General features: G+C 35.9%; 1 protein-coding gene and 1 long non-coding RNA gene across 4 annotated transcripts in view; both read left to right on the top strand.

Annotated features, from left to right (window-relative positions):
• The window catches only part of LOC147842651 (uncharacterized), a 464,331-nt gene that overhangs the window by 93,543 nt on the left and 356,958 nt on the right, over positions 1–13,830 (top strand). The window lies entirely within an intron of this gene.
• The window catches only part of kazna (kazrin, periplakin interacting protein a), a 154,683-nt gene that overhangs the window by 11,040 nt on the left and 129,813 nt on the right, over positions 1–13,830 (top strand). For 2 of the 3 annotated variants that reach the window (XM_087262553.1, XM_087262552.1), the window contains exon 3: positions 612–683. The exons of the other annotated variant lie outside the window; for it this stretch is intronic. Coding sequence is in view for 1 of the 2 variants with exons in the window: in XM_087262552.1 (XP_087118678.1) it covers positions 618–683 (66 nt within the window). In the remaining variant the exon portion in view is untranslated. The remainder of the gene's footprint in view (positions 1–611; positions 684–13,830) is intronic. 3 annotated transcript variants of the gene reach the window in all.

Raw genomic sequence — 13,830 nt, 5'->3', positions numbered from 1 at the left:
AAGCAAAATCTTCAAAGATGGCAATTTGCCAAAGCTGTCAGATGATCCTGCAGATATTTTTCTGAAATAAGCTGATTTGCTGCTCAAGAAACATTTTATTTTTCTTATAATTGAAAATTCATTAATTTTTTTTTTTTCGGCTTAGTCCCTTTATTAATCCGGGGTCGCCACAGTGAATTGAATAAATTAAATTTAAAAATGAAAATGTTTATTATAATTGAAAACATATTTAAAATGTTTTTTTTAAATCTGGCTTTTTTGTTTGTTTGTTTGCTTGTTTGTTTGTTTAAGCTGTGATAAACAGCAATATGTGAATCTGTGGGTTAAATTGTCATCCTTCTCACTTACCATCTTTGCATGAAAAATAAGTAATCAATAAACAAAAAGCAAATCTAAAATATGTTAAAACAAATAAATTGTAGCTTTTAATACGTTGTTCATCAAATAAAATGTATTGCTGATGATAAGATATTGCATAAAGCATTCAGAAACATTATTGCTTCCAAACTATTGAAAGGTATGTTTTCAGAGACAATTATTTATTAGGCAAAGATCTTGAACTTATATTTGACTTTAAATGTTTATTTCTGATAGTTTTTTTCTCCCTATAGGGCAGCATGGTGGTTCAGTGGTTGTCAGTGTCCCCTCATAGTAAGAAGGTCTCTGACCCGAGTCCCGGCTTGGTGAGTTGGCATTACTGTCTGAATTTGTATGTAATCTCCTTGTTCACATGGGTTTCCTCCGGGTGCTCCGGTTTTTCCCACAGACCAAAGACATGCAGTCCAGATGAATTGGATAAACTAAATGGGCCGTTGTGTATATGTGTGCATGTGAATATGTATGGATGTTTACCAGTTCTGGATTGCAGCTGGAAGGGCATCGCTGTGTAAAACATCTGCTGGATAAGTTGGCAGTTCAGTCTGCTGTGGTGACCCCTAATTAATAAACGAGACTAAACTGAGGGAAAAAAGTTATTGCACATTAAGTTATTTGTAGTTATTATATATATACATATATATATATATATATATATATATATATATATATATATATATATATATATATATATATATATATATATATATATTATTGATATTTTTTAGTGTATTAAAGGGAAACTTAATCTGATTGATGGCCATTAATAAATAATGTATTTATTTATATTATTAAGTTTATATTATATTATTAAGCATAATTTAAGTTTTCTTTTTATAATTTAATATCTAATAAAGTAAAATTTGTATTATTTTTTACTTGAATTGTTCATTTGCTTATATAAATATATTTTATTTTTAAGCATTTATTGAACTTAGTAATAAAAACTATTCTACTCAAAGGAAAATTTTCCAGTGTGACCACTAGAGACCGCTGTGTCCCAATTTGTGCTGGCTGAGATGACAAACCAAAGAAAGTGACTCGTGTGAGAACTCTTGATTCTGCACAACGGTGTTTAATCCTGTAAATTCCCATGTCGTTTATAGAAGTTTTCATCGCTTATGGTTCAGGTAATCTGCACGTGCTTCGTTAAATATGGAGCCATTGTACTCTGGTTTTCTTTAAAAAAGCAAAACTCACATGCTCATTTCTGTCTAATATTTAGAGATTAAAATGTAAATAAATAGTTGTTTATTAGTTGTAAAAGATAGAACGTGTTTTAACGTTTCTTTGTTGAAACCCCCTTACTTTAAATATTTTGTAGTTTAAATAGTTGGATTTGAAGTAGTTTAGCTATGTGGCTAGGCTGTTGAGTTGTCTGTGTTTGCTGGAGTACTCTGGGTCCAATCATGCTAGACAGTTGCTAAGGCTTAGTTGTTGCAATGTTAACTAGTTGCTAGGGAGTTGATATGATGGATATTAGTGTAATTGCTGGGTGATTTATACACTTTTTAAAAATATAAGTTAAAAAGCTGTCACTGCTTCAAAAATACCTTTTCAAAAAAGTACTAAAACATTGTTTTTGGTATTAATATCAGGGTGGGGTTTAAGGGGATTGACTTCCCTAATTATTGCTTGATCCTTCCTGAAGGACATCAAAACAAGATTTATAGGGGCGTCAGCTCTTTAATAGTGAGAAATAGTTTTCCCTGATCTGTATCTTAAATAATAATATTATTAATTAAAGTAATAAATAAAACAAATATAAATTTGACCTCCCTGATAAAGGTTTATACCATTTTAGGGGTTCATGCATAATCGCACAAATCAGTCTTTGCAAGAATTATTCAACAGTGTCTAAACAAGCAGATCTAGAGCAGCAATGGATATCATAAGTGCTCACAAGACAGTTTTTGTTTTTTCAAAATAGGTATTTATATTTACATATAGCCTTAAAGTAAAGTTGGATGCATAATTTGAATAGTTTGAGCTGGTATCCTCTGAAATAATCAGAATACATTTAATATCAATCAAAACACTGAAAACTTAAATACATCTTAGTAACAAATTTGATGTTATTTAAATAAATAGATAAATTTAATTCACCGAAAACTTAACAAAATAATTGACACCCTGATCGCCAATGTATAATTCACACCCTGACTAATATGTACCTTAAAGTCACTTCAAATCAAAATGTCAAATGTATGTATATTAGTGCTTGTTCAAATTTACACATTCAAACACTTCATTATTTTGTAATATATATATATATATATATATATATATATATATATATATATATATATATATATATATATATATATAATAAATAAAAAATTTGCCCTCAAAATCCTTTATCAAATACCAGAATTTATTCTATACATCTGGTCATACGAATGTCCATAGTGTGGGGCTATCACTGCAAAGCTTAGCTCCTCGTTCTCGTTATCATCAGGCATCAAAATATTTTGCATCAGAGACAGTAAAATCCTCCACAACTGACTACAAACTGGCATTCTAATCTTCCTTCATTTTCTCAGTAATACACATCTTCCAATGATCCAATCGGTTCTCAAGGGATTCAATTGTGCACCGCCCACATTTTTTTCTCATTTCGGAAAGAGTTTCAATTGAAGGTATGTCACAATAAGGGGAAAAGGACGATCTTAACATCTGTTTAAAGACAAATTTAAAGCAACAACACTATGCAACATTTTGCTCACACTCTCCCGTGTGGTTGAAAAGTGTAATTGTCCACTACCGGTACTGTGAATACAGTTGCTGTATAAAGCCTGATTTATACTTCTGCGTCAGGTGACCGGCGTAACCAACGGCGCATGCAACGCGCGTAGCTGTGCATTTATACTTCTGCGTGCTGTCTCTGTTGGTCTGCATTAACACTTCCGAAACGCTAGTTGGCAGTGTAAATGTTCCTCTGTGTCTAGTTTCTTCGCTGCTTTTTTGCTTTTCCTGAACACATTCGGGATGTACAAGTGGCTTAAACTCGCTCATTTTGAGGCAGGAACCGGCGGATGTGCAACAACTTTAACTATGAGGTAAACACAAAACAAAACTTTCCATCCGGATCTCCTTCACGGGACTCCAGACTTGTAAACAATCGCTCGCGCCATTCGCTCGGCTCTCGGTCCCGCCCAGACTCGTCAGCGCTACCAAGCCGACCAATCACAGAGCTTACGCTACGCGTAGTTGCGACGTGTAGTTACATTTTTTGAGAGGTGCACGTCACGGCGAAGGGCTATGCGTCAGCGCCGTAGCATATGCCGGCGTTTGACGCAGAAGTATAAATCAGCCTTAAGCGTTCCCAGCTTGTTTTGGAAAAATGTCTATCAACAACGTAAAGTAATGTTTGTTACACATATTATGCTAATAGCCTCTGCATTTTGCATTGTTATAATCTTAATTTATTCATAATCTTCATTAAAACAACTGTTCAGACATGAAGTAAACCAAGTGTAAGCCCATCTGATATCGGTTATTGTTCGGGCTCATGTCATTACTCTGTCTCTTTGATTTCATCCTGGTTCTGCTGTAGCATTAGTTTTGAGACTTGAATATTAGATTGTTTCCTTCAAGTCAGCTGTTAGCTAAGCTACATGTAAAATATGTGACGTATGCTGTAAAGCAGAGCATACTCTCCCACTGGCAGGAGATGTGCAGAACTGTGTGTGTGTACCAACCCGGACTACAGAGTTACAGAGGTTATTAAGGTTTTTGGCAGCAGGAGGCAATATAATTGAATCAGTTGAGAATGATCTTTGGATTTGTTAAGTCAATTTTGAAAAATCCCTAAATTTTTAATTTTTTAAAGAGTGTGTGTGTGTGTGTGTGTGTGTGTGTGTGTGTGTGTGTGTGTGTGTGTGTGTGTGTGTGTGTGTGTGTGTGTGTGTGTGTGTGTGTGTGTGTGTGGAACATTATCAGAGAAATCAGTTTAAGGTCCAAAAACTACATAGAGTTGCTATAACGTGGCTATATGCACTCTTTAGGTACAAACATGTATCTTCTTAAAAACAGGTAAGTGACATGTTTTTTTTCATTTATTTATGAAAATGTTACTAAGATGTTCTGGGTGGTTGCTGTGCAGTTGCTAGGGTGTTGCTAAGCTGTTTGTAGAGTATTTTAGGTCATTGCTAGGCAGTTGATAGGATACTATAGGTAGGTAGTAATGTGGCTGTTGCAGTGCGATTGCTTGGGTAATGTGAGTGGTTGCTAAATAGTTGCTAGGGTACTCTGGGAGGTTGCTAGGCACTTGCTAGAAAGTTCTGGGTGGTTGTTAGTTGGGCTGCATGATATTAATTATATATTGCAATATAAATAAAATTTCACTATACGAGTTGAATAACTAAGACATTTGGAAGAATTGTCATTTAATTTGATTGGTATGATTCTGTAGGGGAGTACATATGCATATGTAACCCTGCCGGTTTCTCTAACAAGGAGGCTAAAGACCATGGCCTCTAATGTTAGAAGTCAGAGAAATTAGGTTTACCTGCACAGCACTTCACTAGCTAGCCTCCACTACACTCACCACCCTAAACCTAAAACTCCGTTCACACAAGACGCGGAAGAAGCATCAAGCATGAGTGATTTAAGTCAATGCAAAGGCACGAATAGACCTATACGCACTAATGAGGCGGTGCAAATGACGCGATTCGCGCAAATAAAGCGGTGGGAGTTGATTGTTTTGCACAATTGATATGCTTAACATGCGTATCGCATGAATTGCTCGAGTTGGAAAATATGAACTTCAGTGGACATTCGCGCTGGGTAAACAATCGGGAATTTTCTTTCGTAGGGGAGTGATTGTGACATAGCGCCTGTTGATGGTGTCCTGGGGGAAAATCCTCCTGCCGAGTCCCGACACAGACAACAGTTCTTCAAACTAGGATCACCTTAGTCTGAAGCATGGTTGAAAGCTTCCATCACCCAGGTATAGTTTCTGGATGAATTTATGGCCTCACATAACTGGGTGCACCTCTGAATGGATCTAGTGGACTCAGACACTGCTTCAAACGAATCAATGCTGGTTTCAGCCTTCATAAAGCACATAAAGACAGCTATTTACTCAATAAAATCCATGTCATTATCCCGCAGGTTCGATCCCTCTTTGAAATGGGATCGAACCTGCAACCTTCCGCATGGGAGCCCGTTGCTCTAACAAGGAGGCTAAAGTACATATACAAAATACAAAAAAACAATCTACAAGAATTGATAAATTCAGTAAAAAAGATACTAATTAAATAAACAGCATTTGATTGTTTTCTGATTATTTAAGCTGTATTTAGGTATACAGAAATTGAATAATTAAATGTCAAATAATACCGCATAGTCTTCGTTTTATAAACAATTCAGTCGATAATAATTTGTCAAAGTTGCAAACGGTACAGTTTCTTAGGCCTGAATGCTTTTTAAACCTTCACATGGTCACATGTCTCCAAAACACTTGTAAAATGATCAATTATAATCCAGACTCAAAATTGAGAATGCTCATGATGTGACTATTGCGAATGATCACATTGTGATATCGATGCTGAAACGATATATTGTGCAGCCCTAATTGTTAGGTCATTGCTTGGTGGTTACTAGGAGTGGTTACCAGGACCTGCAGTCAGTTCAAAATGAAATAGATGCAATGATACTTTTACTGTTTGATGAATAGCCTAATTTCTTAGTATAATATATTTGAGCAGTCGTTAAGATTATACAACTACAAACAAGTCCCTTTTGTGTGTTTGATGTGTGTGTTGGTGTTAGTTTATGGATGCGATTGTTTTTGTGTCAACAAGTAGGACCCTGGGTCACATTTTTGCCTAAAGAGGAGTGGGAACCATCTGAGAGCAGTGTATATTGTGAAGTCACAGGTCTGATGTGAGCTCAGCCCCATCTGTGGAATCTATATAGGCCTACTTTTGGTATCTGTGGTCAGCGGGCTTCTGTTCTGCCTAACAATCAGCCATTATAGAACTGTCAAATTATTTAGCATTAATCTTCACCTACTCATCCTTCAAGTTTGGGTCGTCCCACTCTTATTCAATAATCTGCGTTCCGCCCTCACACGCTCATCATCATACTGAACATTCTTCTACATTAGAATGTGTTTTTGTCCCAGAGAACTTCCAGCATGTGCCATGTATTTTCCTCTCACATGTTAATAAGTGACATCGCGAGTGCCCTGGATCAGCTACGGATGCTGTTTTGATCTCATTTTGCTTTTCCTTCATTGTATGGCATTGCTCTTGAGATATTAGCAAGAACCTGGGGCAGAGGATTTTTTTATTTATCACACACACACAAAAGCTTACTAATGCTCAAGCCCAAATCATGTTGTGAGTTAAAGCAAATGATTAATCTGTTATAAAACATTTATTTAATTTTTAACTTTAAATACAATCTACACAACTGCTTCAAAGTTCAAACACACAACGAAAGCCCAGTTTTTCAACGTCTCTGAAATAACAGGAAACGCTCAAAATAATTTCACAAGAGTGAGATTCTGAGAACTGAGTGTTCACCATCTTAACCAAGTACACACTCCAGCTACATTTGTTGGCAGTTCACCTTTAATGCTTAATGCTGTTCTGGTTAGTCAGTGTTCAGTAATCAGCTACAAAATTTGTTGGAGCGACAACCACATTTAACCAAATTCACACAGATGGACACATCAACCAAATAAAAACTCAGGCAAAACAGTGGCTTTTTCAAATAATGTATAAAGGTCGAGGGGCACAGTGGCTTAGTGCAGTGGTTCCTAACCTTTTTTTTTTTTTACCTAAGACCCCTTTTCCCCCGGAAAACATTGCAAGACCATTGTAAGGTAACTTTTAATGATAATATCGCCCATAAAAGTTTGCTGTAAAGATAACAAAAAATTTTGTTTTCAAACAAACTGTATGTTTATACTATATCTAGATATGTTAATGCACAAATAATAGCCTGATGTAAAATATAAAGGCAAAACATCAGTAGGCCATTTGTAAACGAAAAACATAAGTTTCTTGTCAGTAGCTGTGATGTCCCTCATCTCATTTTGGGTGTGTGTCAATTCTCTTGCAAAAAATGCTCTGGGCTTGTCGCAGTATTGGGGATAAGTCATCTGCAAATGTTTTATTAATTTGGAAGGTCTCATGCATTTGTTAGTAAGAACTTTGGCACAGATACACTGTGGCTAGGTCAGGGACTCTTTGCTTCGAGAAAATGAAATAAAACCATAGTTCAGGTAACTATCCGGGTATTTCCTGCATTTCGTGTTTCCAGTATTGCTAGCGCTGTGACCCAAAATGTTTGGAGCTTTCTCACCTGGGTCCAGTATACTTGGGTCATAGTATTAGCTGCTGAAGGCGAATCAGTGACGATTGGTCTTTTTTTTTTTTTTTTTTTGTGGAGGACGAATTACAAATTTGTCCAATTTTTTGGTCAACCAGGGAATGAAATGAACTAAAGCAACATGATCAATCTCCTAATTGTCCGCTGCAATTTTTTTTATTTTTATAAATTTGACGCAACCCCCCACAGAGCTCGCTGAGGCCCCCTTGGGAGCCAGGACCCTCCATTTGGGAACAATTGGCTTAGTGGTTAGCACTGTTGCCTCACATCAAAAAGGTCACTGGTTCAACTCCCAGCTAGGCCATTTGGCATTTCTGTATGGAGTTTGCATGTTCTCCTCATGTTCTGGTTTCCCCAGTCTAAAGACATCCACTTTACTGTAGGTAAATTGAATAAACTAAATAGTGTATGAGTGTGTGTGAATGTGAGAGTGTATGGATGTTTCCCAGTACTAGGTTGTGGCTGTAATGGCATCTACTGCATAAAACATATGCTGCAATAACTGGTGGTTCATTCCGCTGTAGCCACCCCTGAGAAATAAGGGACTAAGCTGAAGAAAAATGAATGACTGTATATAGTTCACAGCATATTTAAACACATATTGGTTTTCTCTTTTTTCTGTGTGTAAGAGGTCCCAGAGAATGATGTACGTCTTCACTCATTAGGTTTGCCAGATGTTTTTAGAAAATTCGGACCAATAAATAACTTAAACTCAGATGCTTTATCTTGGAAACAAATTAATATGTCAGGTATATGAATAAATCACAACCTGTACCTCCTTAAGACACCTTGATTACTAATAAAGAACGTATTAAATCAGACTATAAAAAGGCTTGTTTGGATACAGAGTAGCATGTGATGTCACATATATGCATAACCAGCACCTTTAGAAGAAGACTGAGTATGTTTACATGCACATCAGTAATTAAATTATTTGCTTTAATCTGAATAACAGAATAATATGAATAAGGCGTTTACACAAGTTGCTTTTTGAATGTTCCCTTTTATGATTCCGTTTTACATATAGCACATAATTTGATCAACATCAATGCATCACAGTGAAATCCACATTTCCTCAGGAGTTTCATGTATTTTTGGTTGTTTCATTTTTAATTTGTCGAGTTTAACTGCAGTTTGGCACTTTCACTTTCATTCAAGAACATTTTATGCAAAAGTTTTATTAAGGTCTGTGCTGCACTTCAATAATCCGACTAAAATCGGCATAGTCCACATCTTAATTCAATTTCTGTTTAGTTCGATTATGACTTTAGTCGGATTAATGTCATCAAAAATCGCTGTTTACATGGTAGAGTCTTAATCAGAGTATTGTCTCTGATCATATTAATATCGGATTTTCGGTGTCCATGTTAGCATATTTATTGATGAACTATCATTGTTTTAATATGTCAGACTCAAAAAAGTGGAATAAAGCCAGATGTTTCTTTTAGCATTTCACTTCTAGCTGATCATCTTTCAGCTCTGATCTAAAACTGTGAGAAAATCTTGTGAACAGAAATGATTAAATCAAAAGATAATGACTGCATTCTTGATCAGTATAATTGTGGCACCAGAGGGAATAACAAAAATAACAACGACTTCCTACTGCTCTTTTTAAAAACATTTTTTTGTTTTTGGCTTTATCTGCAGTAAAGAAGTTCAAATTGAAATACACTATTGTCCAGAGGGAAATTTGTGTTCACAGTAAAAAAAAAAAGACTATTGGATTAACATACATTGACAAGAATATTAAATCATGACAACAAAACACATGAAAAATAGGAAAGAAAAACACTTTTTTAATTAAGATTGGTAGAAAAGGATTTAAAAAAAAACAAAAAAACATTTGATTTCATGTGCTTGTTTAAAAAGCAACTGTTCATACACTGACTCAATGCATACATGTTTTGCCCAATAATCTTAAATGCTTTTAAGCAGACATACAGTATTAACCTGTCTTAACTTGAATTGTAAGATTTCCAGACCAATTACCACATCTTATTATGTTTTCAATGACTGCTTGATTAAAAAAATTATGTTCTGCACCACTCAAGAATATTTCATCTTTGTTGAAGCCGTATTTCATGAGAAAATGTAACTTTTTTTTTAAACAATTGTCAAAAAAAATGGACTAATTTTTATCCATATAAAAACTTATGATTTTTTAAAAGGAAGTGTGCCCCAAAACCCCTTCCCTATTTCTAATTGGGAGTTAGCAAATCATACTAAAATGTACAAATGAGATTCTACAAATTACACATTAGCCACTAAATAAAATCCTTACTAATTATGTGGTCTTTTGTTGGCATATGAGTACGAATTGTGTCCACATGAATCTCCCAACTAAGTTTATTATCCATATGGATACCAAGATGAACATGAACGTACTTGCTTAATTTTTTGTTTCACATATAAACACTGGTTTGTGGTCACTGGTGTATATTGATACACTGTTAACAACTTTCAGAATCTACAGGTACCTTACTTGCAGCAGTTTGCCAGTAACTTACTGTAAATAGCAAAAATACTGCATTGTACTGTATATTTACAGCACCAGTCTTGTTGTATATGTATTTACGAAATTGTATGTACAGTTGAAGTCAGAATTATTAGCCCCCCCGAAATATTAGTGCCCCTGTTTATTTTTTCCCCCAATTTCTGTTTAATGGAGGGAAGATTGTTTCAGCACATTTCTAAGCCTAATAGTTTTAAAAACTTCTTTCTAAAAACTGATTTATTTTATCTTTGCCACAGTAAATAATATTTTACTTGATATTTTTCAAGATACTTCTATACAGCTTAAAGTGACATTTAAAGGCTTAACTAGGTTAATAAGGTTAACTAGGCAGGTTAGGATAATTAGGCAAGTTATTGTATAACGACGGTTTGCTCTGTAGATTGTCGATAAAAAAATTTGCTTAAAGGAGCTAATAATTTTGTCCCAAAAATGTTTTTTAAAAAATTAATAACTGCTTTTATTCTAGCCAAAATAAAACAAATAAGACTTTCTCCAAAAGAAAAAATATTATCAGACATACTGTGAACATTTCCTTGCTCTGTTAAAAATAATTTTGGAAATATTTAAAAAAGAAAAAAAAATCAAAAGGAGGCTTATAAATCTTACTTCAACTGTATATCTTTACACTTTGAGTGTCCAGAAAAGCGCTTTATAAATTTAAGGACCTATTATTATTATTATTAATACTGTAAAATACAGTCATTTTCACAATGCAACTTTAGAATGGAGTAACATGCTTCCTAACTGTCCAGTAGCAAAATACTGTTCACCTTCATATTATGTATTTTTATTATGTTTAGAAGGGTTTGGATTGCAGCACTCTACAAATCTACCTCTGAGAATAAGGGTGTTTTCTAGAGATGCAACAATACAGTTAGCTCACGTTAGCAACACATACCTCGGTTTTTTAACACGGTTTTCGGTTCGGTTCTCATGGCTTGACACGTGTGCTTTTTTTTCTATAGGCAATAGAAACAGTAAGAGGTTAAGGAGAAAAAAATTAAAACAATTTATTGCAATACTCATTTTGTTTTACTTAAAAGCCAAGAAAAGTACACTAGTTCCTAGTGTATTGTATAAAAAAAATTAACACCGAAATCTCACAGCTGCTGGTAGCCTATGCACAAACTGGGGAACACATTAAATCGTACACTTTGAAAATAAACATACATGCGAAGTTAATAAAGATAAATTGGCCATTTCAAATAAACATATTTGTACTTCAGTAAACATAAATAAACCATCCTAATTATCTCGGTGCTGAAAAAATGCGAGTCTGTAGTCTGTAACGCAGATCAAGTGCTTTTTATAAAAGGACAAAAGCCCACATCTCCCATCACTGAAAACGGCTGCAAATATTTAGCAATAAACACCCACACTGCCTTTGTTATTTTTATGTGTCTCTCGGAACCAGTTGTGTAGATTCAGCAAGGAATTGTTGCTAGCTGGAGGACTTTATTACCTTCTCTGCTATCCTGGCTTCAGAAAGTGATATAGCAGGGTGATGGCGCTGCAGATGTGCAGTCATGGTTATACGTGTAAAACAATGCTTGCACGCAGTTATTTTTTGTTCACCGTTTTTTCTTTTATTGTCATTATGCTTACCGGCAAGACCGAAATGTCCTCACAATGAGATTTGAAAGACGCCGGAGCTTCCTCGTACTGTTCCCTCAGCCTCACTTCACCGCCGCTCGCCATGTTAAAGTATGGAATGATAGTCAAGCGCCCCCAAACTTAAGAGCATAGTGATCGGATATTTACTCGCGGTGAGGAGTTTCCTAATCTCAGCTCATGGATTTAGAGGCACACACAGTCAATTCGGGAGATATAAAACACACATAAATTATTTAAACGCAAAACCGAGAAAACTGCAATTCACAAGCACGTATTGAACCGTGGTACCGTACGGTACCATACGGTTCAACATTATATTGAGAACTGTGGAATCCCTAGTGTTTTCACACCTGCCTTATTAAGTTTGGTTGAATTACACTAGAGTTAGTTTTTCTACTTGGTGCTGTTCGTTTAGGCAGGTGTGAATGTAGCAATCGTACTCAAGTGCACACCAAATGCAGACCAAAAACGCGGCACCCTTTTAAAAGAACCCTGGAGTGATTTGTTTGTGGTGAGAACATGATCCAAACTTTAATAAACTCAACCGCAAAAAGTACTGAGCCTTTTTAGACTTTTTACCCAGTGCATTATGGGATGTGGAGGAAAAATATTTGTTGATAGCGCTTTACCAACATTTTTATACAGAGAGAGAGGGGGAAAAACATTATCTGATGGATCATTGGTTATATTTCCGGAAGATGACTATGTTGCAGCTTAGCTAAATTAATTCATGCCTCCTCCTGAAGTGACTTGTGATGCACCTTCGCCGTTTTCCAGCCACAGCCGCACTTTATCCTTGAAATGTATAGTCAATCTAAAGTGATGTATACAAACTATATAGAATACTTTGACCAGGGATACAATTTGCCAGCGCAGTCAACCCACAGTAAAAAGCAACATTTTGTGTCAGCCGCTTTGTTTACTTGCAGAAGTTCCATTGGCTTTTTCCAGCATGTTAATTCTGACCAATCGAAAAGCAGTTTAGGAAATATGTTCAATAACATCTGGCAGGCCATCAGTGATTTAGATTTTGTCACATGACTGCATTTTGATTCTTTTCAACTGGTTTGGACGGTAAAGTCTTGATTGGATATGCGGCCAATGTATCATTTGTAGGGGTGGTCCGAAATGTCATTTTAAGGCTTGGTTGTGTTTATAAGATGCGAAGCAATGTGTACTCATTTTTCACATGAAGAAAAACATGTTATTTTTTCACAAATCTCACGTTGATTATACACTACTACTCGGCTAACATGTAAACGACATATATACATATGATATATTTCCTAGTTTCTCTGAAAGGCCCGCCCTCAAGTGAGTCTAATTGGTCATCATCATAATGTGCTGCGATTCGCGGATCGGCTTCACATCACGCCCGTACAAGCACGCGCTTTTCTGCTTTGTAAACAGTCGGTCAACCTTCTGCCTGCTCTCTAAAATAAAATCTGACAAGTGTCTGTAACGAGTGAAAATGGGGTGCGGCTCCTTTAAAAGACCTCCTCTAAGGTCCGAAACCACATACTTCCATACTATATAGTACGCTAAAATCAGTATGCGAGCCAAGTAGTATGTCCGAATTCTATGATTTCTAAGTACCCGGATGACTTACTACTTCCGGTGAGATTCTAGAGTGCGCATCCCATGCATGCTGCGTTATCCCATAATGCCCTGCGAGTGAATTCATGAATGGGAGTAAAGTGACGAAATTGACGCAGGTAGATCATGTGACCATGACAAAATAGCGGATGTAGAACGTCCGAATTCCATTCATACTTTTTACGTTCATACTGTATAGAACGTACTTTTCTAACGGGCGAGTAGTACGTTTAAATTCAAATGCAGTACCTATTGAGTTGTAGGCGGTTTCGGACGCAGCCCTCTTCTTTGTGTGTGTCTATGTGTGTGTGTAAATGTGTGAACTTTCTGTAACAAGCGCATGTGCTCGGGACTTTCATTTTCTTTTTCTCTGATGCTCGGATTAA

This window comes from Danio rerio, chromosome 8, assembly GCF_052040795.2.
Source record: "Danio rerio strain M-AB ecotype USA chromosome 8, GRCz13ab, whole genome shotgun sequence".
Classification (NCBI taxonomy): Eukaryota; Metazoa; Chordata; class Actinopteri; order Cypriniformes; family Danionidae; genus Danio; species Danio rerio.
The sequence above is the reverse complement of the archived record's forward strand: the minus strand, read 5'-3'. Positions and strand labels throughout refer to the sequence as shown.